The sequence below is a fragment of the Pezoporus flaviventris genome, unplaced genomic scaffold (genome assembly GCF_033815535.1).
Source record: "Pezoporus flaviventris isolate CSIRO_AGI_PZ_B2104156 unplaced genomic scaffold, CSIRO_AGI_Pfla_v1 ptg000191l, whole genome shotgun sequence".
Lineage (NCBI taxonomy): Eukaryota > Metazoa > Chordata > Aves > Psittaciformes > Psittacidae > Pezoporus > Pezoporus flaviventris.
Window position 1 is genome coordinate 251,452 of NW_026892739.1, and position 26,387 is coordinate 277,838.

General features: G+C 52.8%; 2 protein-coding genes across 2 annotated transcripts; one reads left to right on the forward strand and one right to left on the reverse strand.

The window, feature by feature from the left end:
• Positions 1 to 21: 21 nt before the first annotated feature.
• On the forward strand, positions 22 to 18,094 carry LOC133262175 (uncharacterized). The gene is made up of 33 exons (XM_061441120.1): positions 22 to 232; positions 746 to 997; positions 1,101 to 1,292; positions 2,761 to 2,910; positions 3,049 to 3,152; positions 4,074 to 4,291; positions 4,610 to 4,830; positions 5,001 to 5,147; positions 5,779 to 5,943; positions 6,106 to 6,257; positions 6,424 to 6,592; positions 6,816 to 6,924; positions 7,432 to 7,577; positions 7,926 to 8,051; positions 8,480 to 8,659; positions 8,794 to 9,018; positions 9,102 to 9,228; positions 9,561 to 9,760; positions 10,574 to 10,786; positions 11,344 to 11,489; positions 11,990 to 12,117; positions 12,764 to 12,896; positions 13,092 to 13,224; positions 13,643 to 13,795; positions 14,164 to 14,290; positions 14,481 to 14,692; positions 15,020 to 15,182; positions 15,493 to 15,575; positions 16,124 to 16,284; positions 16,488 to 16,614; positions 16,996 to 17,183; positions 17,280 to 17,358; positions 17,816 to 18,094. Exons 1-33 carry the CDS (start codon positions 214 to 216, stop codon positions 18,004 to 18,006), a joined length of 5,139 nt encoding a protein of 1,712 aa, XP_061297104.1. The 5' UTR covers positions 22 to 213; the 3' UTR covers positions 18,007 to 18,094.
• A 1,240-nt stretch (positions 18,095 to 19,334) lies between these two features.
• Positions 19,335 to 26,085, reverse strand: LOC133262181 (signal recognition particle receptor subunit alpha-like). Its single transcript, XM_061441126.1, has 14 exons — positions 25,939 to 26,085; positions 25,371 to 25,454; positions 23,584 to 23,747; positions 23,333 to 23,493; positions 23,062 to 23,209; positions 22,464 to 22,617; positions 22,209 to 22,315; positions 21,941 to 22,059; positions 21,602 to 21,688; positions 21,336 to 21,508; positions 21,028 to 21,241; positions 20,785 to 20,948; positions 20,217 to 20,315; positions 19,335 to 20,024 (listed from the first exon to the last, which is right to left on the reverse strand). Exons 1-14 carry the CDS (start codon positions 26,050 to 26,052, stop codon positions 19,896 to 19,898), a joined length of 1,917 nt encoding a protein of 638 aa, XP_061297110.1. The 5' UTR covers positions 26,053 to 26,085; the 3' UTR covers positions 19,335 to 19,895.
• Between the last annotated feature and the right edge of the window lie 302 nt (positions 26,086 to 26,387).

Genomic DNA, 26,387 nt, shown 5'->3' on the forward strand with positions numbered 1-26,387 from the left:
TGGGCTCTTTTGGGCAGGTTCTGTGCCCTAGAAGCCCAGCCAGGTGACCTCCAGAGCTTCCCACATGGTGTGGTCAAGGCAGTAGAATGCGCAGCAGGGTACTACTGCCTGCCAGGAACAAAAGCTGCCAATCAATACCCATGCCCAGAGGGCACCTACAGCAACCAAACTGGGCTGGAAAATGCCAGGGGATGCAAGCCTTGTCCTGGAGGCATGTTTTGTGCCAGTGCAGGTAGGAATCACCTATGGGTTACATAGAATCCTAGGCTGGTTTGTGTGGAGCAGAGCCGAAAAGTTTCTCCAGTGGGTGCTCTTCTGTATGCGGTTTATGTGACTTTGAAGTAGCATTTGCAGTGAGCTCTGGGACCCCTTGAGTAGGATTCTTTGTGATCACGTCCAAGACTTTTGCAGTCTTTTGTAAGCTGAATGAAAGAGGCAGATTGAGGTGCGTCTGGTTAAGCAAAGATGATGGAACCACAAACCAAGCAGCTTGGGTTCTAGGACTCATTAGTTTTCGGTTGCCTCTTAGTGGATAGAGCAAGCCCCCCCGTCTGTGAAGATGATCTAGAAAGCTCTTTAAGCCTTTAGCTACCTGGTAAATGAATACGAAGACCCTGGATTGAGCTTTTAAGGGGCCATCAGAGACTGCAATCATTGTGCTGACAAGGCTTGGCTGGGTTGTTTAGTCCAGAAGCTGTGATATACATCACACCACTGGCTTATGTTTTATGCTGCTTGTCTTTAGGACTCTCCTCCCCAAGTGGTCCTTGTTTGCCTGGGTATTACTGCACTTCAGAGGCTCGAGTCCCCAATCCTGCCCATGAAGAGGCAGGCAGCCTTTGCCCAGCAGGACATTACTGCCCACCAGGCAGCAGCAAGCCAGAGCCGTGTCCCGCTGGCACCTTTCTGCCTCAGGCTGGGATGGGTCATGGTAATGCCTGCGTGCCCTGCCCTGCGGGGAGGTTCTGCCAAGGAGAAGGCCTGGCCAGTGTTTCTGGTGTGTATTGCGTGCATCTGACATCTTTCTTGTCTCCCAGGATTGGCTTTCTTGATGTTCTCTCATTGCTTAAACCTAATGCAGGAGCTTTTCTCCCTTGCAGGAACATGTTACGCTGGGTATTTCTGTCACCGTGGAGCCACGCAGCCAGATCAGGAGCACTGCCCCCCTGGCTTCTACTGTCCTGAAGGCTCTGAATCCCCAGTCCCTTGCAGTCCTGGAAGCTTCAACCCGAACAGTGGGAAATGGCAGCCTGCAGCCTGTCAGCCCTGCCCAGCTGGGTACTTCTGCAGTGGTGAGTTACACAATGTGAGCCAAGATAGACACCCACTGCAGCTTTATCCTTACAAGCTCATGCTTAGCAGGTACAGGAGAAGAAACTCGGTTAGTGCCACGCATCTTCTTTGGTTAGCAGCAGTTTATGCAGGATGTACACCAATATAAACACCCCAAGTCATTTGTCTCCCAAAACTCACGTTGGGATCTCGGTAGCAGTCTCAGGTCACCCGCAACACTTCTTGCTTGTTATCACACCTTTCTCCCTTGGCTCAGCCACATCTTCTAGATGCCCATTGTGTCTTTGGCCTCAGGAAAACAAAATAGCTCAGCAAACGGGCCCTTGGTGCTCGCTAACAGCCAGGGTCTCTGCAGCTTCTCAGATGTTCTTACCATCTGGCTGTGCAAGATGTTTCTGTGCTCCCCAGCCAGCACTGCAATGTCTGTGGTCACGCTGACAGTAAGAGCTTCACCCATCACCTTCTGTGAGACAAAGAGGCTTTGACTTTCTCAGGTGAGGAATTGAAGCAACAGGAAGGAAATGACTTGACTGAGCTAACACAAAGCTTCTAGCAGAGCTGGAGCCACAACTGAGAGCGTCACTCACAGCTGAGCATTGAATTGGAAGCCTGTGTTAAACCAGGCAGATAATTCAGAGCTTACTTTCCTGTACAATAAGATGTCCTTTGTCTGAGGCTGAACTTCAGAGAATTGCTGCTTTCTGACATGTATTACAGGCATGTATGTATGATGGAGATGGTGATTTCAGGAGCTAAGGGTTTCCATTGTCTTTGATCTGGCAAAGGAAGAGGAAGGGGTTTGCTTTTGTCGTTGCAGAGCTGGGTAAAACCAGTTCTGAAGGACCATGTTCTGCAGGCTACAACTGCACCCCTGGCCAGACTTCTGTAACCCCCATCACTGCCCACGGGGCTTTTACTGCCCAGTGGGATCTGCCTTTCCTATACCCTGTGAGAATGGGGCATAGCAGTCCCAGGAGAGGAAGGACTTTGTGACCTCTGCCCAGCAGGACTCTCCTGTGAGGAGTGTGAAGGGGGGGCTGTGTGTTGTGGTAAAAGGGATTCCATGTCGTTTAGGGCTGAGTCTGCCTGTTAGTGACACAGACAATAAAAGGTTATTCTGAATGCTGCCTTTCTTCTGTTAAGGTTCTGCTAAGTCAGTGTGGGTTGGACGGGACATGCAGGAGCAGCAGTTTCTGCCAAGAATGGAAGGCAAAACCCGTTTCAAAGCCCATGGGGTTGTTGGGTGAACAAGTAGGCTGAAGCCAAATCTTTCTCCTATTTGGGGAGAGAAGCTCCATGCCCAGGAAAATACCAGTTACGAAGCTCTCACTGTGTCACTGCTCATGCATGCAACAAGATGAACCACACGGAATGGGGCTGCACAGCTCCCTAGATGGGATTGTGCTCCTAAAGCCATAGGCAGCTCCTGTCACCTCCCCTGAGCAAGGTGCTGTGCTTGTGTCCTAGGCTCTGGAGCGCATACTCCTGAGGTGTGTCCTGCTGGGTACTTCTGCCTGCCTGGCACCAACTCCAGTTTGGAGCACCCATGTCCAAAGGGCACCTTTGGCCCCAGGAGTGGTGCCACCAATGAGTCTGACTGTGAGCCCTGCCCCACAGGTGAGCAGGGAGTTGGCACAAGCAACCCAGGGGCATACATGGGAAGGATGAGGAATACTTCTCCCTTCATGCTATTGACTCCTCCGCCGATCTTCTGTGCAGGCCCTCACACTGAGATTGCTTTTCTGCTCCTTGCAGGCATGTATTGCTCAGCACCAGGCCTGTCACAGCCATCTGGATTTTGCTATTCAGGTTATCATTGTGCCAAGGGAGCCATCAGCCCAGCCCCATTCAAACACAGGGTGAGTAAGTGCCAGGCAGCAGCGCAGTAAACCCGGTGACATGGGGACCTGTCCCTTCTGGGGCAACGTTTTCCAAGCATTTCTGCTCTCTGTGGGGTTGCTTGTGCCTTTTATCGCTGCCCTTGAGAGCTCCTCAGATGCAGTGACATGCCACTGCTCTTGATGTCCACTGCAATGTGTTGCTGCCCACAGATAAACTCTGCTCAGACCCCTGTGTAGCTTGCACTGAGGTGTCATGTCTAATACCTCCTCCAGGAGATGACACAGGGATGGGATATCCACATCTTGGCAGCCAGTGCCAGCTGTGGTCTTTGTTTAGTTCCAGTAGCAGCAGACTTGTAGGACCTCAACATCAGAAGGAGATGGAGCTGTTGGAGGAGGAGGGGGCCAGGAGGATGCTCAGGGGCTGGAGCACCTCCTGTATGGAGCCAGGCTGAGAACACTGGGGCTGTTCAGCCTGGAGAAGAGAAGCTACGGGGAGACCTCAGAGCAGCTTCCAGTGTCTGAAGGGGGCTACAAGGATGCTGGAGAGGGGCTCTGCATCAGGGACTGCAGTGATAGGACAAGGGGTGATGGGTTCAAACTGAAACAGGGCAAGTTCAGGTTGGAGATAAGGCAGAAGCTCTTCCCTGTGAGAGTGCTGAGGCGCTGGCACAGGGTGCCCAGAGAAGCTGTGTCTGCCCCATCCCTGGCAGTGTTCAAGGCCAGGTTGGACACAGGGGCTTGGAGCAAGCTGCTCCAGTGGAAGAGGTCCCTGCCTGTGGCAGGGGTTGGAGCTGGAGGAGTTTTAAGGTCCCTTCTAACCCAAACCGATCTGGGATATTATAACTCTGCTCCTCTGTGCCCTTTCCAGAACCTTGTCTGTAGCACATGGTGCCAAGTCTCTCAGTAACACTTCTCTCCTCTGTTTTATTGATGCAGGTGGAATCTTCCAGCCTTGGGCTGCCCGGGAATGACATCTGTCCTGCAGGGCACTTCTGTCCCCGTGGTACAGAATACCCTGTGCCCTGTCCTCCTGGCTCCCTCTCCAGCATGGTGGGGCTGGAGGCAGAGGAGCAGTGCCAGCCCTGCCCGGCTGGACGCTACTGCAGTGGGGCAGGACTGTCTGATCCAGCCCAGACCTTGCCGTGTAACGCAGGGTATGGGCAGACACTCGCTTCCTGGGGCAAAATAGCAGGATTTGCCTTAGAATCTTTGAAGTTATTTCACTGGTTTTATCAAAACTGAAATAACCTGGGTTTCCAAGGGATGTTTCTTATGCAACGTGCTATAGTGCAGGGTGTCCCTGTTCATTGAAGGGGGTTGGAACAGGATGAGCTTTGAGGGTCCCTTCCAACCCAAACCCTCCCGTGATTCTACTGTGGTGACCCTTGGTTCTTGGTTATTGCCTCCCCCGTCTATTTCCCCAGAACAGGGCTGTGAGCTCTTTGTTTCAGGTCTGAATTCTCTCTCTACAGCTATGTTTGCCTGGAAGGAAACTCTGCTCCCTGCCCTTCTGATGGGATTCATGGATACAGATGTCCCAGTGGTTTCTACTGTCCTGCAGGCACTGTGCTAGAGCTGCCCTGTGAGCCTGGCACATTCAGCCCTGTGCCTGGGGCCAGCGCCTGCCTGCCTTGCCCTGCTGGTATGGCCTGCAGCAGGGCAGCCACTGTTGAGCCACTGAGCTGCCCCAGAGGTGAGCAACACGAGTGTGCGGCAATGGGAAGAGGTACTGATGCCTGCACAACTGCTGGCGCTGGTTCACTCCAGGGGATGGGGTATTTGCCCTTGGAGCAAGCTCAACGTGTCCACCTCTTCTCCTTTCTTTTTTGAGCAGTGCCTCACTCCCCTCTCCCCATGTTACAGGTTACTACTGTCCAGTTCAGACTGCTGCCCCCCTGCCATGCCCCGAGGGGACACTGAACACTGTGGAGGGGGCATTGGCCCGCAGCGCCTGCAGGCTGTGCCCAGTGGGGAGGTACTGCAGAGGAGATGCCAACTGGGAACCTGATGGTGAGTTTGGTTCATAGCAGACACCCACCACAGGGGGGTTGGAGAGTCAGGGCTGAAGGATGTGGGGAAGTGGAGAACGTATCTCAGGGAACAGAGGTAGTGAAGGCTATAGAAGCGCACCCCCTGCCCTCTGTCTGTGCCTATCAGTCATTTCTGTTTCATTCTCCGAGCTGAGCATTTGTTTTGGATGTCGCTTTCATGTAACTGCATCACTTCTCTTATCCCCCTTAGGTTTTTCCCCTTTCTCATTCTATGTTTTTAACCCTTTTATTGCTCTTTTCTGTCCTCCAAAATCCTTCCCTTCCCATTTAAGCACGGAGTAGGCGTCACTGGGCCAAAAGCAAAGGTTGGAGGCATGAAGAGCAGAGCCACAGCTCTTCCCACACAAGACAGAATATGGGGAACCAGTTAGAGAAATGAGGAGAATAGGCAAATGCCAGATGAGGTCAGTGCAGGTCAGGAAGGGCAGTGATAGAGACCAAAGATGGATGGGAAGGAGAGAAGGCAAACCAAAGGCCCAGGATATCACCAGTGATAACACAGGTTCTTGTGGGGGGTTGAGGAGGTGCTCCCTCGCTGACCGCCGTGCCATGGGCTGGTGACTGCTGCCCTCTCTGTCCCCCCATGGCAGGTCTGTGTTCAGCTGGCTACTACTGTGAAGGAGGAGCCACTGATGCCGTTCCACGTGGGACACCTGCATTCCCGCTCAGTGGACCCTGCCCACTTGGGCACTATTGTCCAGAGGGCACCCATTTCCCAGTTGCCTGCCCAGCTGGGACCCTGAACAATGCCACGGGTGAGTGTGGCTTCACCCACAGGGTTCTCCTGTGGTCCACAGGCAGTCAGGCCTGAGGGTGGCAATGGGTTATCAGTCCAAAGAAGCGCTGACGATGCTGTGGCAGCACTGGGTGTACATTCATCATCTCCCTGCTGGCCTTCACTTCTGGTTTGCTCCCAGGTGGTGCCTCCCTGGAGAGCTGTGTGCCATGCTACCCTGGCTCCTTCTGTGCTGGTGTTGGGCTGAGCTCTCCAACAGGACCTTGTGCTGAGGGGTTTTACTGCCCAGTGAACTTCAGCTCCGTCAGCCCCACAGCTTTTCTCTGCCCTAAGGTGAGAGGTGGGTCTCAGCTCCAGGCAGGAGGTTTCATTTCCCACAGTCGTGAAAGGCCATGGAATTGTTGATTACATCCCCGCAGGACGCTGCTTGGGCAGTTCTGGGATCACCCTTTATACGGATCCTATCCCCATGCAATCCGCTTCCTCCTGTCATTGCCAGGGTCACTTCTGCAGCTCCGGGGCAGCCCATCCAACGCCGTGCCCTGCTGGGGAGTACCAGCCAGCCAGCGGCTCTGCAGCCTGCATCCCGTGCCAGAGAGGATTCTACTGCCAGGAGCTGGTGGCAGGAGACCCCAGGCGCTGCCCCCCACATTCCTACTGTCCTACAGGTACACTGGAACTTGCACACCAAGGATCCCAATGTTGTGGCTTCACTGTGACCCAGGAGTTGTACAAACCTAATGTGTGTCATCCTGTAAGCCAGGTGATGGGAAGTGGCAATGAGCAGATGTGGTGTAGTTGGCATCTTGCTTCCTGGGAGTCAGCTCCTCCGTTATAGAGTCTTGTCAGAGCACAACAGGGGTTTTATTGTCTCTGTGGGCTCCCTTTCAGGCACAAGGGTTCCTCTCACATGTCCCGAAGGCACCTTCACTCCTGCAAATATGACTGGCCTGTGGAATGAGAAGGAATGCCTGCCTTGCTTACCTGGTCACTACTGCAGGTTAGGATGCATTTCGATCTGGCATCTTTCCTCTCCGTTTTAAGCAGTTTGGCATCTTGTTTTGTGCTGATGAGTCGATGCCAGGCTCCTCCCAGCTCTCTACCACATCTCTCGTTCAAAGGAAAGAAACAGAAGCATAGACACAGCTTTGGGGTACAGAGGTGTTGGACCCATGAATTTTGGGGGCACCTCAAAGCAGTCTGATACATCTGAAAGGGATAGTAGGTAGTGCTTCTGAAAGCATGAAAGTAATGCAGGAATTCCAGCCCCGTGGAAAGTCATCCACAATTGCATCTAAAGCACTTTGCCCATGTTCGTGGAATTTGAACTGAGAACTGTCTGGTTCAAGCTATCTGCATGGTTCTGTAAGTGGCAAAATGGGTCTGTTTTCTCTCTCGTATCAGCATAAGAAGGTCTTTTTCATTGCCAAGTTCATTGCATCTCTTCCTGCACCAAATCATTAGCAGCAGGTCCTACAAAGCCTCTTCACTGCTCTCTCTGCTCCAGGCATGGGCGGCTGGAGGGGAAATGTGCTGCTGGATACTTCTGCCTTGCTGGGAGCTCCCAATCCACTCCCCAGGGCCACAGCTTCTCCTGGCGCTTGCTGACTGGGTGCCGCTGGGGTCAGGAGTGTGCAGGGCTGTGTCCTGCAGGTAAGTGAGGATCTCAGTAGTATGTTAAGTGTAAGCACAGTGACTTGCTGGAGAGTATCTGTTATCGTGCAGAACATATTGTGATCCCTTCTGCGAAGCTGTCATTGCTCATTGGTTTCCTCTGGTTTTGTGCCTTTTGAACAAAGAGGTGTGCCTGACCTAAAGGCTGCCTTGAATTTATAGTGCTAGACTGCTGGTGCAGCTGTTTTGGCTCTCTAAATGCACAGCAGCATCCCCACAGCTGTGTAGGTGTTCATCCTACAACAACAGGAGGCTCTTGCTGAGCCATTTTTGCCATTGGAGGGCTTTCAGATCTTATTTTCATCTCCTTGCCATCCCTTTCTGTAGGTTTCTACTGCCTGGAGGGATCTGAGGTACCAACACCGTGTCCTGCGAATACTATTAGAGGTGTTCCAGGAGCTGCGAAGAGAGGAGACTGCCTCCCCTGTCCACCAGGCCACTGGTGCAAAGCAGGTAGGAACTTGGAGCTGACCAGGGAGGGGAGGGAATGGGCATTGTTTGTAAGGAGAGTTTGTATCCTTGAGTCTGGTGATGGCTTTGGAAAGCTGGCCTAGGAGAACGCCTAGGAGACCAGATACTGCAGTGGGGAACAGTCCTTGCAGCAGGCACACTGTCTAGTGATGAGTTCTAGTGACTGCAGAGGAAGAAGGCACTGAGCTCTTAATACAATGTGCTGTTCCAGCAAACACTGGAAATGTGGGAGAGCCTGAAACCACAACCAGGCTCCAGATGTCTCCCTGTGTCAGAGGGGATTGGATTGTGAAGGTGGATTATGCACATCTGTGCAGGAGTTCAGGAAGGACCCAGCGAGGACAGAGAAGGAAAGTGTTCCAATTACAGTGCAAAGCTGACTCCTTAAAGCCCTGCTTTCTGCTTGCTAGGGGACTCAGAGGCCTATCCATGCCCATCAGGACACTATTGCTTCGGAGGCAATGGCAGTGAGCACAGCAGTCTCCTGGCACCTCAGAAATGCCCTCCACAAACCTACCGCAAGCTGCCAGGAGCTCAGAGCCTGACAGATTGCCAACCCTGTCCTCCTGGCTACCACTGCCCTTTGTCAGGTGAGTGCCAGGTGAAAACCACCCTTTTTCCGCCTCTGGAGCTGGTTACAGGATTCCCTGAGATGCAATAGCACTCAGAGCCCTTCTCTAAACCCCCTCATGGCCCTGTCTTCATTCCTTTCTCTTCCTAACAGGTCTGACCGGGTTTGAGGATTATCCCTGCCCCCCTGGATACTGGTGCCCAGGTAAAGGGGATGCTTTCCTTTGTCCAGCTGGCACTTCCAGGATCCAGCCTGGTGCAAAATCATTGGAAGAGTGTGCTCCCTGCTCACCTGGATACTTCTGCCCGGATCCAGCAGAGACAGGGCTGCCTAACACCCAGGGAGTACCTTGTAAACCTGGCTATGAGTGCCCAGCAGGTGACGTGACCATGCTCCTGTTTTCTTTATTTCCAGCTATTTCTGGCTGGAATCAATCACTGTTTCCCCTTGTTTTCCACCAGGTTCAGTAAATCCAAAGCCTTGCAGGCCTGGCCTGTACTGTGCTGCTCACACAGCCCTGCCTTCCGTGTGCCCTGCTGGGTATTACTGTCCTGAAGGATCATCAACATACAACAGCCCTGAGCAGCTGTGAGTACCTGGGGTGCTTGGTGCAGCCAGCTTTAACTTTCTAAGGACTGAATATTGTGAAATGTGCCTGTGCTAAAACCCATTTTAATGCTTCAAGCATGGACTTTGTGCACTGTGCAGAAGCAAAGGTACCTCTGGAATAGAAAACAGTCATGGATTTGGTGGCTGCTAAGGCTGAGAAGGGGGATTTATGATTTCTACTTGTTAGCTTGAGCCTGGAACCAGGTGAAAACCACTTTTAGTTTTGCCCTCGGTTAGCACTGGCCATGGAATCCGGAAATCCAAACCCTTCCAGACACTTTTCCTTCTTCCCTCCTTGTTTTGCATCCCAGGTGTGTGTTTCCCTACTACTGCCCCCCAGGCAGTGCCCATCCGCTGCCTTGTGAAGGAGGGTACATGGCCCTCAGCTTGCCTGGTCCAAGGGATTCGCCTGAGAAGTTCTGCAGGATCTGTGATGCAGGCACCTACCGCAGTGACCCCCTCATCATGTCACCCTGCCAGCCCTGCCCTGCAGGCTTCATATGCCCACAAGGTAAAAGGAGCTGTCACAGAGGAAGGAGGCAAGAAATAGCAGCTTAGACTGCTAGTTTTAAGTTCTGTGTGGGCAAAGCTCTGCTGCTCCGCAGTTATAAACCCTGGTGTGGGCTGTCACATCACTTTGTGGAGCATTTATTGTGGTAGGTGGTTATGGATGAAGAGAAAGGAGCCCAGAGTGGTTTGGGTACCCATGTCCTGTCTCCCAGGGGATGACCCCTCTGGCCCTTGGGAACCGTGTTCTCCCTACTTCTGTGGCTTAGCTGAGAGGTTCAGAGTTAATGTATTACCAGAGGAGTGAGTCTAAGGGCTCAAAGTCTGTGACAGCCTCTGCTGCTTGCAGCCTGAGGGGTTAGGAACAGCTTTACGAGTACCGCAAGCCTGTTGGCTGGTATCCTGTGTGAACTTCACTGATGTGTGTTGAGCTCCCATGAAGGAGATCTTGTCTGCTCGCTCTTGCCATTGGATTTGACCAGTGAAAGAGGCAAGACAAAGAAATGAAGATTTATATTTTAGTATCAATGAAATAAATTGAATGTTTGTGAACTTTATATACAGCTGCCTATGGTAAATGCCCCATCCTGGGCAGTGTCCAGGGCCAGGTTGGACAGAGCCTTGGGTGACATGGTTTAGTGGAAGGTGTCCCTGCCCATGGCAGGGGGTTGGAACTGGATGATCTTAAGGTCCTTTCCAACCCAAACCAGTCTGGGATTCTATGATAGAGAGGTGTGGATATGTACAACGGCAATAAGTGGCCTCTGCCTATCTCTTGGCACGTGCTTCAGTCTCTACGCAGTGTCTGTGTCTCCAGGCAGTGAGAGTTACCACAAGAAGCCTTGTCCCAGTGGCCACTACTGCCCTGCCCTGGCATCTGCCCCTCTGCCCTGTCCCCCGGGGACCCACAGGAGCAGCAGCTTTGCAAAGCACATAGAGGATTGCCAGGCCTGTCCTGCTGGCACCTTCAATCACCTCCCTGCCCAGGCTGCCTGCTTCCCCTGCGGCAGCTCTTCCTCCTCTCGGCCCGGTGAGTCGCTGTGTGTGAGTGAAACTTTCACCTCTATTGAGAGACCAGGAAGGAAATCACCCAGAAATGTGATTCCCCACATTGTGGTTCCGTGATGGGCCACAAGTCCTGGGATCCTCATGATGCTGTTGGTGCTACCAACTGCTCTGCCTCTGTCCCACCCAGAAGGAGAATTCCATTTCCAAAGCTTTTCTTCCTCTTACACTCTTAGCCAAGGGGATTTGTCTCCTTCAAAGGAAGAGGTGAGCAGCCCTACTAATTCTTGTTCTATCATTGCTTTGAAAACATTGGAGCTTCGCCAAGAGTACTTTTGCCCTGCACTGGGGAGCTTGCATTAAGTATAGGTGTGCCAAAGTTGGGCACTGAACCATATCCAGCTTGGGAGAAGGCTGGAAAACTGGAAGGTAGGTGGCAAATGCCTTACCTTGTGTACTGTGGTGGATTTGAGGCACAAGAGACGGGCTAGGCAGCATTGACTAAGTCCTTACCCTACCTAATGGCTTAATGTACAAGTGAGTGGAGCGTTTGTCAATGTGCCACTGCTGCTCTTCTCTAAGGTGCAACCAGCTGTACCTGCCACGGGCTGAACCGGGCTTTCCAGCAGTCGGATGCCTCCTGCATCTGCCAGGCAGGTTACATTTACTATGATGAGAGAGGCAAGATGGACCCTGACAGCAACAGCGATCAGGATTGCCGGCCCCAGGTAAAGCTTGCCTTCAGAACAGAGCTGTTGTGTGATACAAAGGGGAGGGAGGGTGATTTGGTGCTTCAGGCCCTGTCTCAGGGTGCGTGCATTCAATCCGAGTTCAGTTCTCTGGGCTGCTGCAGACACAAGTCCTTTAGCTGCTTTGTTTGACCGTTCCGTGTAGGGTAATGGCACTTGCTTTTGCCAAATTCATAAGAGTTGGAGGCATGCTTCTTCCATGCTGTGGCAATGGGGAGCAACACAGTGTCACAGACAAATGACAGATGCAGGAATTAAAGCTTCCACATGGCTCCTATGGAGTCCTTCGTCAGCCCTGCTTGAGGAGCTTGGATGGGATGCCATGGTCTTTCTTCCCTGCTTTCCAAGTTGTCTTTATCAGCCCTTGCGGGGTTACCTTTACTTGAACGTCAGCAGCTTGCAGGGGGAGGATTTGCGGGGTGCTGCCCCTCAGTGGGAGCTGCTCGGGTGTCCCTCACTGGCGGGGGTTGCTCTTCCAGGTGGATGAGCTCTGCGCTCCAGGAGCGGTCCGGCTCGCAGCCACACGCCAGTGCGTGCTTCCCGAGCGGTACGACTGCTCCCCTGCCTGCGGGCCCGCGGGGGGAGAGGTGAATGCAGAGCTGGGCATGTAAGTGCCATCCAGAAGGGCCTCACAGTGAGTTCTGAGTTACTGATCCCATCAGGGCATCCCGAGGGAGGTGTCAGGGGCAGAGACACCAGAATGACACTGAGGGACAAGGTGAGGGTGGGCAGAGCTCATGTTTTCCGAGGTAGACCTTCTCCATGTGCCTCAGGTTGAGGAAATCAACCCTCATTCCCCCCCTACCTTTAATGCCAACTAAAACACTAGCTTAATGCCAACTAAAAGCTAGTTCTTGTCAAATTATACTTCTAAGCTTTTTGTGGAGGAACTTCCGTATTGCAAAATCTCCTCCTGACATGGACTGCACAGAAATGAGGTGTGTTAAAGTTAAACTCTGTTTCTTTCAGCCATTGACTGAAAGCAGAACTTTAGGGAGGGATGCATAACACTGCCACAGGACTGAACTTGATCTCTATTAGATACCTGTTAGAGAGTGGGGTATTACATTTTGGCCTTTCACAGGCACTGAATAGCAGGCAGTGCTGGGTGAGGTGGTCTGTGAGCTTGCTCCATCCTGGTTTCCATGGACATAGTGTAGATTGTAAGATACTGGGGTCAGCCTGACCATCAGTGTGTTATAGCTGTTTGCTCAGAGATCGGAAATGATCAAGACCTTTTGTCCTCTGCACAGATGTCACTGCAAGCAGTATGTCTCTGCTGAGGAACTGTGTGACCAACTGTGTCTGCTGAGAGCCCCACGGATCTCCTTGGGATTTGGCATCAATAGAGAGCTGCTGCTGAGGATGAACAGAGGAGAAGTGTGGGTAAGTGTGAGGTTACACAAGGGTGGAAAGCTGCGAGTAGAGAGGAGAGACTCTCACTGCTCAGGTTCTGCACTGCTGAGAGATGACAGCTTCTGAATGGCTGGCGAAAGCCCTCCGTGGAGCAGTCTGGTACAGCTGACACTGATCACAACCCAGGCTCGAATCAGTGCCAAGTGTTGCCTCTGCTTTTAACAGGAAGTGGCAAACGTTCTGGGCCCAGATGAACACGTGCAGAAAAGCCAGCGGGTGCATTTGGTTCTGTTCAGTCCCACTGGAGTGCTGGGTTTCATTGCCTCCAGCACAGATGCTCTGGATGCATTTCTCACAGGTAAGGCTTGAGGGTGACCCAAAGTTCCAGTCAGACAAAGCCATTCATTTCCTTCCAAGTTGGCACAGAGGGAATTTATTGTCCAAGTTATTTACAAAGTTGGGAGAGATCTTGTTCTCTGTGGGAGTAACCAGTGGTGACCTGCACTGGCTCTCTGGGAGCAGGTCAAGTACAGCCTGTGGAATGATTCTGGCCTTCCAGGAAGCTAGAAGGAAACTCCACTCGAAGGCAGGTCTGTTGCTGGCTCCTAACTCCAGTTGCTGGCTCCTAACTCCAGTTGCTTCTCATTTATGGTAGTGTGGCTGAGAGCAGAATTTGACCTTGTGAGCTGTAATTGCCCACAGATACAAAGAGAGAGTTCTCTGTTTTCAAGAGCTCCTCATTCTGCAGAATTCATTCTGTTTCTTGCCCATGCCAGGAGACTTTTCATCACATCAGTTGCTACAGAAAGGTCATCGAATCCAGAGGGCTTCCTCCACAGATACCCACACCTTGCCCCTTGTTCCTAACCCAGTAGTATGCCTGGAAGCAGGAGACACGATCCTTTTCCAGCTCAGCATCGATTCCCACAGTGAGTGTTGTTGGGTCTCTGTGCTCTTTGTGTCCAGAGCAACGACTCCACATCTGGGAGCACGGCATATGAGCACATTCCGATACCTCCCTGTCTCTCCTGCCTTTGGGGGACTCCAGAGTTGTAGCCTAGTGACTTACATGGTGCTTTTTCACTTTTTGACTGGATCTCTACAGAATAAAAATATCATTTGTCCTCTGTTAGAAAGCAGAAGATGTTGTTGGGCAGTAATGCACACCTCAAAGGAGTTGGCCCTGCATATGGCCCCATAAGAGAAATGCAGCTCCATAGTTCTTTGCCAGACCAGTATCAACTGTCCTGACTGAAAGTGGGTCACTGTTGCTGACACTGTGCTGAACCATTCCCAGATCGTGCATCCAGCCATTACCCTGTCTATCAGAAGCAGCATCTCTATAACAGCAACCCAGGCTGGGATTTTGGAGCCTTCCGAAGGTTGGACCACCTCATCCAGGAGACTCACCTCAACATCTCCTGGTAAGAATGCCTGCTGTGGTTAATATGCACATGTCATGGTCAGGACTTGAGGGTGAGTGTGTCATGGGATCGGTGAGCAGTGAAAATGCCAGCTTGGTGTGTTCATGTATTTGACTGTCAGCACAGCTGGAGGCTGAAGGAAGCTTGGATCAACCTTCCTTCCTTTTCTTCCTTACTTTCTCCCTTCCAGGTTTGCCCATGTTTTCCTGGAGTCTGGGACATACGTTTTCAGGGATAGGACCATTCAGGAGCACTTCCTGATCGTGACTGTGAATGAAGCAAACGTGGGTTGTGACCCCCGAGATGTGTCCTTCCAGCCCTCTTCTCTGTTCCAGCTGGCCAGACATGGAGTTCTGAAGCAACAGGACCTGAACTTGGCTCCTAACTGGGCCACTATCACAGGTACAGCCAAAACACTGTGAGAGAGGGAAGGACCAGTTGTGCTTCTCCCCACTCTCTGCTTGAAGAATTCAAGTGAGGGCTTTGTTTCCCTTGACTTGAAGGCAGAAAGTGCCAGAGTGTTTTAGTGCTAAACTCAGCTGAAATGAAAGGCATCATTTATAAGGTTGCTCGAGGCTAAATACAAGGGCAGTCGAGGTCTTTCCTCAAAGCTGTGCCTCTTTAAGTGCTGTGCACATACCAGTCCCGTGTCCATCAGTGGGAGGACAGTAAAGCAAGAAATGTAAGTGTGGCTTGCATCCTCCTTGCCATCCCTCTTGGCTTTCCCAGCAGTTCTCTTTGTTCTGGGCTCCTTAACCGTGGTGCTGGCAACCCTGGCTGTAGTGCTCCAGCCTGCTGTGCCCATCATCAGCCCCCTGAAGGGTTGGAAGCCACGATGGAGGAGCCTGGGTGAGCCACACATCCCACCGGAGTACATCCTCCTTAAAGACAGGTAAACCCCCTTTGCACGGGAGCTATCAGGACACCCTGATGTACAAAAGCATGTCCTGTTGCATTACTCTCAGTCCCTGATGCTGGACCTCTTGCCAGCTCTACAGTATGCTGTGTCTCTAACTGCACAGGGAGCTCGTTGGTGTTACCAGCAGCGTGGTGTGTAACAGCTCTGTTGTGTCCATCTTTGTTTTGACTTCAGAATCTAGCCAAGAAACCTATCCTCCTGCTTGGACTGGGCTGGTGATAGTGCAGGATCTGATTTTACTGAGGATGAGATACTCTTCTCCCTCTCCTGTCATTCCTTTTAGCCTTCAGTTCTATCAGACAGTCGGTCCTCGTGCTTCTGGAGAAGATGCTGGCTTTGAAGAGAAGGGAGCTGTGCATAATGCAGGTAAAGTGCTGGGCCAGTTTACTGCCCATCCTTTTGTCTTCTGTTAGCTCTCTAGTGTGATACTTTCATACCTACTCACCAAGGTCACACAGGCACTTTGGCTGTCCTGTACTCATGTGTGCACATTTACACACACCACACACATTTCCATTCTAGGTTCATTTGATCTCCTCAGATGGGGACTGTAACCTCCTGTCATGGAATGGGTCAGTGTTTTATTCCCTAGGAGGGCAGTGGCCAGCCCTCTTTGGCCTTGTTTGCCTTTGGGAAATAAACCTCATCTTGGGAATTTCAGGATGTTCACAGGGTACAGTAAAATCCAGAGCACAGCCGATGGTGATGCTGAGAACAGAGGAGCAGAAACCCTGAGTTAGGAGGTGATAGAAACACTCCTCCCCCTCACTAAGGAACGGGACCTTCTCTTACATCTCTTGCCTCTTCTGCTTTCCTCCTTCACACTACACCATGCTGTTGCCTCCTATGGACAGGCAGTGCCCCTTGTGGGAAATAAAGACTTGTGGCCACTCCCCAGACACTTTGTGTTTCAGAAGAGCATTTGACACGGAGGCTTCTGGAGGATTTCAGTGTTCGCACCCTCTATGATAAGCTGGAAGATCAGAACTTGCACCTGGCATCTCAGCTGGCCAAGCACAGGATGGACGTGCTGGTGTTCTACAATGGAGTCAGCCTGCAGATCCAGAGTCTCATGGTCAGTGTGGAAACAACTGAGGGAAGGGAGTCTTGCAACTGCGACGTTTGTAAGATAAATGGTTCCCCTGCAGTGGCAGTTTGCTCCTTTCAGTCCCTTCTTTTGGCATAACATAGTTGTGCTAATTCCTGGTTTTATACAAGAAGCAGAATGGGTGGACTGTGGGACTTGCAGAGTTGAACACTGCTGTTCTCTGTAAGCAGGACATGCTGCAAGCACTGGACCCTGAAGACTTGAAAAGGGCTCATGAGCACAAACCTGCAGAGAGCAGCAGGGCAGCAGCGTGTGCTGAACAATGCGATGGGCACTGTGGACACAACTCCCAAGCAGGTGAGAGAGCCAAAGTGCAGAGCAAGAGAGCAGCAGTGTCAGGGAGCATCGGTGGGTGGCACAGTGCGTGATGTGTACAGTGGATGGCTCATACACATGAGAGGACATCCCACAAGACCTTGTCTTCCAGTGGTGCTGTAGTTCTGTAGGAGCTCTGTAAGAGCTGACAGCCTGTCTTCGTGTGAGTTCATTGAGAAGCCAGGCACAGCTTAGGAACAGGTAAGCACGGAGTTCTTTGGAAATGCTACAGCACGAGGCAGCTTGGAGGCACTGTGTGGCATTTCCAAAGGTTCGTGCTCTTGGTTTTGCTCTGGAGATCATTGCAGTTCTTCATGTGGTTCTGTAGGAGTCCACTGAAAGTGCCTGTTGGGTTCACATTAGGTGCTCCATGGCAAGAGGCAACAGAGTTAATGAAAGCTCTCGAGATGCTGCTGGGGAACGCTCTGTACAAGAATGTGTCCCTGAAGCGGGCCGTGGAGCAGAAGGTCCAAGGGCAGGATGTGGTGGCAGTTGTGCCCTCCCTGGACAGCCTGGCCAGTGAAGGTAAATCAGAAGCAATGGAAGGGCAGGTGAGTTGCAGGTGTCTTGTTGGGCCATCTCTCACCTTCCTGCTAGTTTTCCCACTTGCCCATTTCTTTAACTCCTGGGCCCTTTTTACCCCACAGGATCATGAACTGCTTCAGCAGTGGGAGCTCTTCAGTGGGAAAGATGTTTTTTTCAGCTTCCCTGGACATGAAGAACACGGTAAGGGCAATGATTTGGTGTCTTGGGTTTGGCTGGGATAGAGTTAGTGCTCTTCCTAATGCTGTGCTGTGAATTTAGTGTGAGAATAACGCTGGTAACACACCGATGGTTTAGTTGTTGCTCAGTAGCACTTGCTCAGTGTCAAGAACGTCTCAGTGTTCCATGCCCTGCCGGTGAGGAGGGGCACAAGAAGCCAGGAGGTAGCAGAGCCAGAACCTCAACTAGCCCAAGGGATATTCCATACCATGGAACATCATGTTCAGGATAGAAATTGGGGGGAGTTGGCCAGGAGGAGCTGATCACTGCTTGGGGCTGGGCATCGGTCAGCAGGTGCTGAGCAGTTGAACTGTGCATCGCTTCCCCCCTTGAGTTTCATTCCTCACATGTGTTGTAGACTCCCAGCCACGAAGAGCCTCTTCTTCCTTTAGGCTTAAAAGTGCCCCCCTGTTTCCTTCAGGTTTAGATGTCCAGTTGGCTTACCTGAGCGAGTTGGAGGTGGAGAGCCTGATAGCAGCTTCTCCCCTTGCCAAGACTCTGTGTGAGATCAAGCAAGCTTTGGTGAACCTGCAGCAACCTGCAGACGTTGGTAATGCAGGTAACATACCTTGCTCTGCACTGCACTGTTTCCCTGTAGTGGATAGGATATAAGATTACAGAATGGGAGAGAAGTTGTCTCTCACCCTTGGGAAAAGCCACACACAAATATCTGCTGTTGAGCTGCAGGTTGTTAAAGAGAAGTCACCTTTGATTAGCCCAAAGTGCTTGATTAATTCACATGTGCACACCGGTTTCATTTGTTCTGTCACCAGGGAATGTCATTTCTTAGAGCTTTTTCTCTTCATCACAGTCTGGGAACACTCGAATTCACCCAAGATCAGGGTGAATTGCTTAGGGAGCAATTCATCACCAAGGCAGCAGGTTCTCTTCGTGGTTTATAGCAGCATGCACTGTGCAGATAGAGCCCAAGTCAGTGTAGAGTGCTTGGAGCCAGTTCCTTGGCCTTTGGACCAGGCTGCCTTGTGTTGGCAGAGCTGTCCTCTGGTGCTGTCCCCTGAATTTGCACTCTGCTTTTGGATTGCCATACAGATGGCACCCACCAGACCAGCATGGGGGGCTCGCCCTCTTCTGAGCCCTTCTTTTGGGTCACAAAAGAGGGATGAAGCTTTGCTGCTGGAGATACAGAGGAGCTGCATTGCCCAGAGAAGAGGCAGAAATGGGAGTTAATCTTCTGCAATGAAACAGCCACCAGCTCCCTTGAGGAACCTGGTCCTTGGCAACTGCTAAAGGTGGATTACAGGAGTGTGTAGCTTAGAGCTCCCACACTTTTACCTGGCATCCCTACATTGCCTCCGTACACTCACACTGATCTCAGCAAGAGCTGCTGGCACACACCTTCAAGGTTTCTGCAGATATGATTTGAGGAGAGAGGACACTTAAACTATTCCCTCTATGGTGACTGCAGGGATCGGGGGAGCTGCCAGTGTCAGCTTCACACAGGGTGCTGGGAAAGTCCTGGATCTTATGGAATGGGAGGGATCGATACTCTAGCCCACTGAACACTTGGAGCTTGGGGTTTCTTCCCCCAAAACCTGCTGTGAATGTAGCTGGATTTGGGATTTACCTTTATGAAATCACTGCATGAACAGCCCTGCTGCTCCCCACACAAACCGGTAGTGTTTTCCCCGTTCATTCCCTTTCATCCTTCCAGGATGCACCATCTGAGGAACTGCCCTGAGTCCACAGCTCGCAGGCAGACTTGATGGGTTTTTTGCCTACCTAAAGTTCCACTTCTTTAGTCTCTGTCTTTATTGTGTAAGTTTTGTATGAGGAAGCTTTTATTAAAAGCCTGTTCACCGACCTTATGGCTGGTGGGTGATTCACTTGCCCTCTCCAACCCCTCACCCAGGGTTTGTCTCCTCCCTACCCCCAAGGAGTGAGCAGGTCCTGCCTGGAGGCGAGTTATTTACACACAGAGGACAAATTATGAGGTTTATTTCATATAAATTATGTCTCTGAGCAGACAGCATTCAACTTATTGCACTGGAGCACATCTGCGATATGGAGCTACAAGACATTGTAACAGAGGTTTGTATTACTCAGTGTAGCACTTCAGACCGGGCTCAAGAGGCACTCAAAGGGGGAGAACACCAAAGCCACCACCAGTATCTGCCAGTATGAACTGGGTTTTTCTTCCTATGCACCAGCAAATACCATCCCTCCTCATCCTCCCTCAACTGGTCTAAAAGAAATCCAAAAGCAGCTCAAAGGAACCAAAGCCTTCAACCCCCCCAAAAAAGCACAGCAGGTCCTCGCAGCATGAACAATACAAAGCTCTGGCTTCAGCTTCCCTGCGAGGGAGCCTGTACCACCTCAGCCAGAATGAAGGAATCCAGGTGAAGGGCTTTTGCTGGATAAAGGGAATTTTACCCCCCAGGACCATTCCCTTCATGCTGGCATCCCTTCATTGTGGGAAGGACGAGCTGGGAACAGGGTAAAGCATGTTCTTCTTGGACATCTGCAACAGCCATTGGTGGGGTTCAGGCCTTCATGAGCGCTGCGACCACGGCCTTGGCATTAAGGCTTCGCAGATCACAGTAGGTCTGTCCGGTACCAACGAAAACAATGGGCTTGCTTGTGATGTAGGTCATGGAGATGGCAGCACCGACCTGCCAAGCACAACAAGCACAATCAGCCACTCTGCCTCCTTGCTCTTCACTCAGCACATCGCTGAATTGGGTTGCAATGCAAGAGGAAGGGAAGAGATGCCACCCGAGACAGCACCAAAGCACCCTGTGCTGGACACTTCCTGCCTCTCCAGGGGGAAGCTCCATGTGGAGATGTCTCAACAGCCTCCTTACCTTGTCATCGATGGTATCAAACTTGGTGAGGACAATCCCATCAATGAGCCGTGGTGTCTGGGCCATGGAGTGATCAGCCAGGGCCTTGTTGAACTTGACCTGAGGGAAAAAAACGGATCCAAGAAACTCATTTATGGTGCTGCCCCTGTCCACATGCCTGATAAAACCCACAGAAGCAGAGTTTTCCCCCCATAATCACAGACTGGTTTGGGTTGGAAAGGACCTTGAGATTATCCAGTTCCAACCCCCTGCCATGGGCACAAACACCTTCCATTAGAGCAGCTTGCTCCAAGACCTGTCCAACCTGGCCTTGGACACTGCCAGGGATGGGGCAGCCACAGCTTCTCTGGGCACCCTGTGCCAGCGCCTCAACAACCTCACAGTAAAGAACTTCATACCTCTAACCTGAACCTTCCCTGTTTCAGTTTGAACCCATCACCCCTTGTCCTATCACTACAGTCCCTGATGAAGAGCCCCTCTCCAGCATCCTTGTAGCCCCCTGCAGATACTGGAAGGATAACAATGATGATGATACTCTATTTCCAGGACCCAAAGCCTGGTCCCTCACCAGCTGATCCACCGCCTCGTTTCCCACCAGCGCTTCCCCAACGAACAGGACCAGGTCAGGAGTGTTGACCGCGATCAGTTTGGCCAACGCCGTCATCAAGGGCGCGTTGTCCTGCATGCGGCCCGCCGTGTCCACCAGGACCACGTCAAAGCCCTGGTTCCGAGCTGGGGAAGATGAAGAGGCACCAGTGAGCAGGATGTTCCCCCAGAACAACGTCTCCCACCACCGGTTCCTGGCGTGTACCGTAAGCGATGGCCTCCATGGCAATCCCGGCCGCGTCCTTGCCGTAGCCCTTCTCGTAGAGCTGCACCATGGTGCGCCCACCGTGGCTCTCCGGAGGGTGCAGGGCGTTGAGGCGCCGAGTGTGGGTGCGGAGCTGCTCCACCGCTCCAGCCCGGAACGTGTCACAAGCAGCAATGAGGACACTGAAACCATTCTCAATGAGCCAGAACGAGATCTGAAGCAGTAAAGAGAGGAAGAAGGAACACCCGTCAGCAACTACAGCCTCACCTCCTCACCCTGACCTCCTCACCAGGAGCACCGTGTCCAACCTTGGCCAAGTTGGTGGACTTCCCAACACCATTGACGCCACAGAAGGTGACCACATAGGGTCGGCGGTGGCGCTGGGCATCCATGACATCCCGGAGGACATCCACCCGGCGCTGGGGCTGCAGGATCTGGACCAGAGCCTCCTGCAGGGCCTGCTTCACTGTCGAGGTCACCGCTGGGAAGGAGGAGGTGGAATGAGCTCTCACCGTCACACCCGGGAACGCTCCTGAGCCCCATACCATGAGCAGGAGGCCTCATGACCACTTACTGGTGAACGTTCCCATCACTTTCCCTTCCAGTTTCTTGGCCACTGACTCACAGAGCTGCACCGCGATCTCAGCTGCCACGTTTTTAGCTTCAAGAGGGAGACAGAGAGAGGAGAGTGAGTGCTGCTGAGGTTACGCGCACCAGACATCAGCGTTGGGGGGAGCATGGAGTCACCACGCAGGATCCCCACCAGACTAGACCGTTGACCCCCCTTTTGATTCGCTGTCGAGGGTGAGACAAGAACCCACCACAGTCCCTGTGGGCAAGAACATCCCAAACCATGGGTGCTACCCCATGGAGCCACCACAAATTAACCTGCTTTCAGCGGACCCAGACCTACCAATCAAGTGATCCTTCATCTTCTCCAATACGGGGTCCATGTCCCCTCTTGTCAAGCTCTTGGAGCCCACCAGGCCTTTCAGCATGCCGAACATGCCCCCCAGGCCACCTTTCTTCACACTGTGGAAAAGAGGGGTCACCTTTCGGTTCAAGGGGCGAGCTGACAACCACCGCTTCGCTTTGTCCCTACTTCTCAACCAGTTAAGAGTAGAGGAGTTACAGGGTAGAAACCAAGGTGTGTGACACATGGGGGCTGCAAGAGCCTCTACCTGGGCTTTGACGGGTTCTGAACAACCTTCTCCTCTTCAGCTTCCTCATCGCTCTCATACTCAAGGTCGTAGAGGCGGCCGGGCTCCCGATTCCTATCCCCCAGGGCCTGTGAGGAGGGGAGAAGACACCCTGAAAACCATCAACTGCTCCCCCTCACCCTGCTCCAGCCACATCCAGAGTCTCCATGGGCTGGGATCGCAACGCCCAGCTGATCCCAGCACAACCCAGGACACAGTGACCTGGCTTTTCCTTACTGCATCAGGGTCAAATTCTTCCACGGGACAAGCCTCGGCGCTCCCGTTGGTAGCAGAGTTACTGTAATCCAGTACTTTGGCATTAGAGTTCTCCAGATCCCACACTCTGGGCTTCTTCCCTTTCTCCTTCTGTGCCTCGGGCTTTGGAGATTTGCTGGAATAAAGACAGGAAATGTGGTTTGTTCAGTGCAAGGCAGCAATGGCCTCCTTGGAAAATGTGAGAATTACAAGCCTGCATTAACCCCAAAAGGCAGGAATTAAGGCTAAACCTGGTTGATTTAGACTCCACAGTTTCATTATCCGATGTTTGATCCTGTACCAGATCCCTTCACCTCAAGCCAGGCACCAATGCATCACTGCCCTTTGCTCACAGCACTCCTGCTTCCTGGCTCTTCCAGGGAAAGAATGGCTCAAGTGCCATTATACCTCCAGGACCCAGAGTGTGCCCTCTCCCAATCCTCCCAGCAAGCAGGGAAATAAGGAAAAGGGAAAGCAAGGTTTGAATTTTGGGACTCCCCAGAGGCTGGAGGGACTCGGCCATGGCTGAGGGACAGCGGGTTTGGACCACAGGCCGCCTGAGCGCGTCCTTGCCACCCACCTGGACTTCTCCCCTGCTTTCATGTGTCTCCTGAAGAATTCCTCCCGGTTCTTCTGCAGGATTTCATCCTTGGTCAGCTCCTCCCTGTCCCCAGAGGACTGCTTGTCACCTGCAGAGGCTTTGCCAGGCGCTGCAACAGCTTCAGTTCCTGATGGAAAGAGCCCAACATGAGCTCAGGCCAGCATTCCAAAGCACAAGAGGACTGGGAAAGACACAAAAGTCTGGAACGTTTATTCCCTCCCGGCCCCGGTTTTCTTTCCCACAAACTCACCCTCCTTTTTGGAACCTTTGTTCTTCTTGTTCTTGACTTTCTCCTTTGGTTTCTCCCCCCGGGTTTCAATCATACACTTGACAGTCTTCTGAGACTTCAGAGACTGCTCAAACGTCTTCATTACCGTGGGAGCTCGGACTTTACTGCTCTCCTCTGCATCCCTGCGGAGAGGACACCCGTTAAGAGCCTGGATTTCAGCTCTACCTGCACTCTAAACAGGGATTGTGGGAGGAAAAACCAGGTTCTGCTACCGGAGGAGGCGCATGAAGTCGTCTTTAAAATCAAAGGTGCCATTTAGGAGGCCCAAGGTGCCCTTCTGCTGGAACTCATTGCGGTACTTGTCCCGGAACTCCTTGTGAACGTCGTCTATCAACTTGTCCACATAGGTTAGAGTCAGGATCTTCTGAAACCCCACCTGGGAAGCAGCACAGGGGAAAGACGTTGGTCTACCACCTCATTTAACAACAGTCTGCCTGGCGTGGAGGGGAAAACCTCTCTGTTCAATACAGTGCTCTTCACTGTAAAAGACAACGCTGATAAAAGCAGGTTAGCTGTTTCACAGCAACAAAGCTATGTGGCAGACCAGGGAAGGTTTTGCTTATCTTCAGGTGCAAATGGAGGCTGTGTGGATTTAGAGAGTTAAGGTCAGCCAGGTGACAAGGAAGTGCACTAAAACACTCAGGGCCAGGCTGGACTGGGCTTGGAGAAAGCTGCTCTAGTGGAAGGTGTCCCTGCCCGTGGCAGGGGGTCAAAACTGGATGAGCTTTAAGGTCCCTTCATCCCAAGCCATTCTGTGATTCATTCTACAACTCCCTAAAGTAAAGGGATGGCCCAGGGGTCGGTGCTGGGAGTGATCCTGTTCAACATCTTTGCAGCGACATGGACAGTGGGATTGATGTGCCTTCAGCAAGTCTGCCAAACACACTTAAGTTATGTGGTGCGGTTGATACGCTGGAAGGAAGGGATGGGACCCAGAGGGACCTGGACACACTGGAGAGGTGGCTGATGCCAACCCCATGAAGTTCAACCAAGCAAAGTGCAAGGTCCTACACCTGGGTCAGAGCAATCCCAGGCACAGCTACAGGATGGGCAGAGAAGAGATTCAGAGCAGCCCTGTGGAGAAGGACTTGGGGGTGGTCAATGAGAAAATGAATATGAGCCGGCTTCAGTGTGTCCTCCCAGCCTAGAAACCAACCGTATCCTGGGCTGCATCAAAAGGAGCGTGACCAGGTCAAAGGAGGTGATCCTGCCCCTCTACTCTGCTCTCATGAGACCCCCCTTGCAGCACTTGTGTCCAGTTCTGGTGTCCCCAACATACTGTTGGAACAAGTCCAGAGGAGGCCATGGAGATGCTGCGAGGGCTGGAGCACCTCCCATATGGAGCCAGGCTGAGAACATTGGGGCTGTTCAGCCTGGAGAAGAGAAGCTGCGGGGAGACCTCAGAGCAACTTCCAGTGTCTGAAGGGGGCTACAAGGATGCTGGAGAGGGGCTCTTCATCAGGGACTGCAGTGATAGGACAAGGGGTGATGGGTTCAAACTGAAACAGGGGAAGTTCAGGTTGGATATTAAGCAGAAGCTCTTCCCTGTGAGGTTGCTGAGGCACTGGCCCAGGGTGCCCAGAGAAGCTGTGGCTGCCCCATCCCTGGCAGTGTTCAAGGCCAGGTTGGACAGAGCCTTGGGCAACATGGTCTAGTGTGAGACATCCCTACCCATGGCAGGGGTTGGAAGTGGTTAATCTCAAGGTCCTTTCCAACCCAAACCATTCTACAGTTCTGTGATTTCTGGCTGGTTTTAAACAGACGTGGTCAAAATCAAAGGTTTCATTAGGGCAGAGCAACCCCTGCAGCATCTCCTGGAGGTTTAATGAATCTAAATGACGATCAAAATTAGCAGCTCCACGGCGGTGTGTGGCCAAGACCCCCATCATCCCCAAAATCCTGCAATCTGGGAGTCAAGATAGAGCCCATGGCAGTCAAAACCCCCTTCCTGGGGTACCCCCTCTGTGGGGTTTTGGGGTGACCTGGGGCTATCCCTTACCACAAACACCAGCTCAAACTGGTTGTCCAGCTTGTACTTGAGTGTGAGGGCTTCATGGGTGAAAGAGTTGTTGCCACCGCGCTCCTGGGGACAAGGAGACATTGGAAAACTGGTGTCAGCAGTGAGCAAACACCCCCCTCCATCATCCTTACCCCCCCCCCTTCCTCCCTCAAAATGGTCCAGCCCATACCCCTGGGCAGAAGATCCCATCCTTCTTCCCCCTGTGGCTCAGTTCTCCATATGGGTCAGCCCACCCCCAGAACGGGTCATTTCACCCCCGTCCCCAGGCAGGCGGGCTCGCCCCTGTCTCCCCCCTTTCCCCAAGCAGATGGCCCCATCCATTTCCCCCTTAACCCCCCTAATGGATGATCCCACCCCCAGTACATGACGATGCCCGTGTCCCACCCGCTCCCCTCCAAGCACTCCCCGTTCAGGTCCCCCTCTGAACGCAGGAGGCCACCCCCACCCCACCCCCCCATCACCCTGAAATGGTCCCGCCCGCCTCCCCCCCAACCCCCTCAGGCAGATGGTGCGGCCCCGCCGCCGTTCCCCCGCGGCCGCCGCGCACCTGCAGCAGCACGGAGCGGATGAGGGCGTTGACGGGCGCGGTGGCGGCGGGGCCGCCCTGGAAGCACCACAGGACGAGCCCGCCCTTGCTGAAGATGGTGAAGAAGTCCAACATGGCGGCGGCGGCGGCGGGACCGGCTCCCGCACACGTCGCCTGCCCCCTCCCACTTCCCGTATACCCTACTTCCGCCGGAAAACACACCCCATTGGAGGAGGGGACGGAGGGAGGCGGGACGCGGGGTTAGCCAATAGCGAGGGGGGGAGTGTCGCTGGGGGCGTGGCCGGGGCCATGCTGCGCGGGGCGAGCGCGCTGAGGCGGGGGGGGGCTCCGTGCCGGGCCCTGAGCACCGGGGACATGTTCCGGGGTGAGAGCGGGGCTGGGGCAGAGCCCGAAGGGGCTGCAGGGAGTCCGGGGGGGGTCCTAGAGGGTCGCAGGATGGTCCCAGAGGA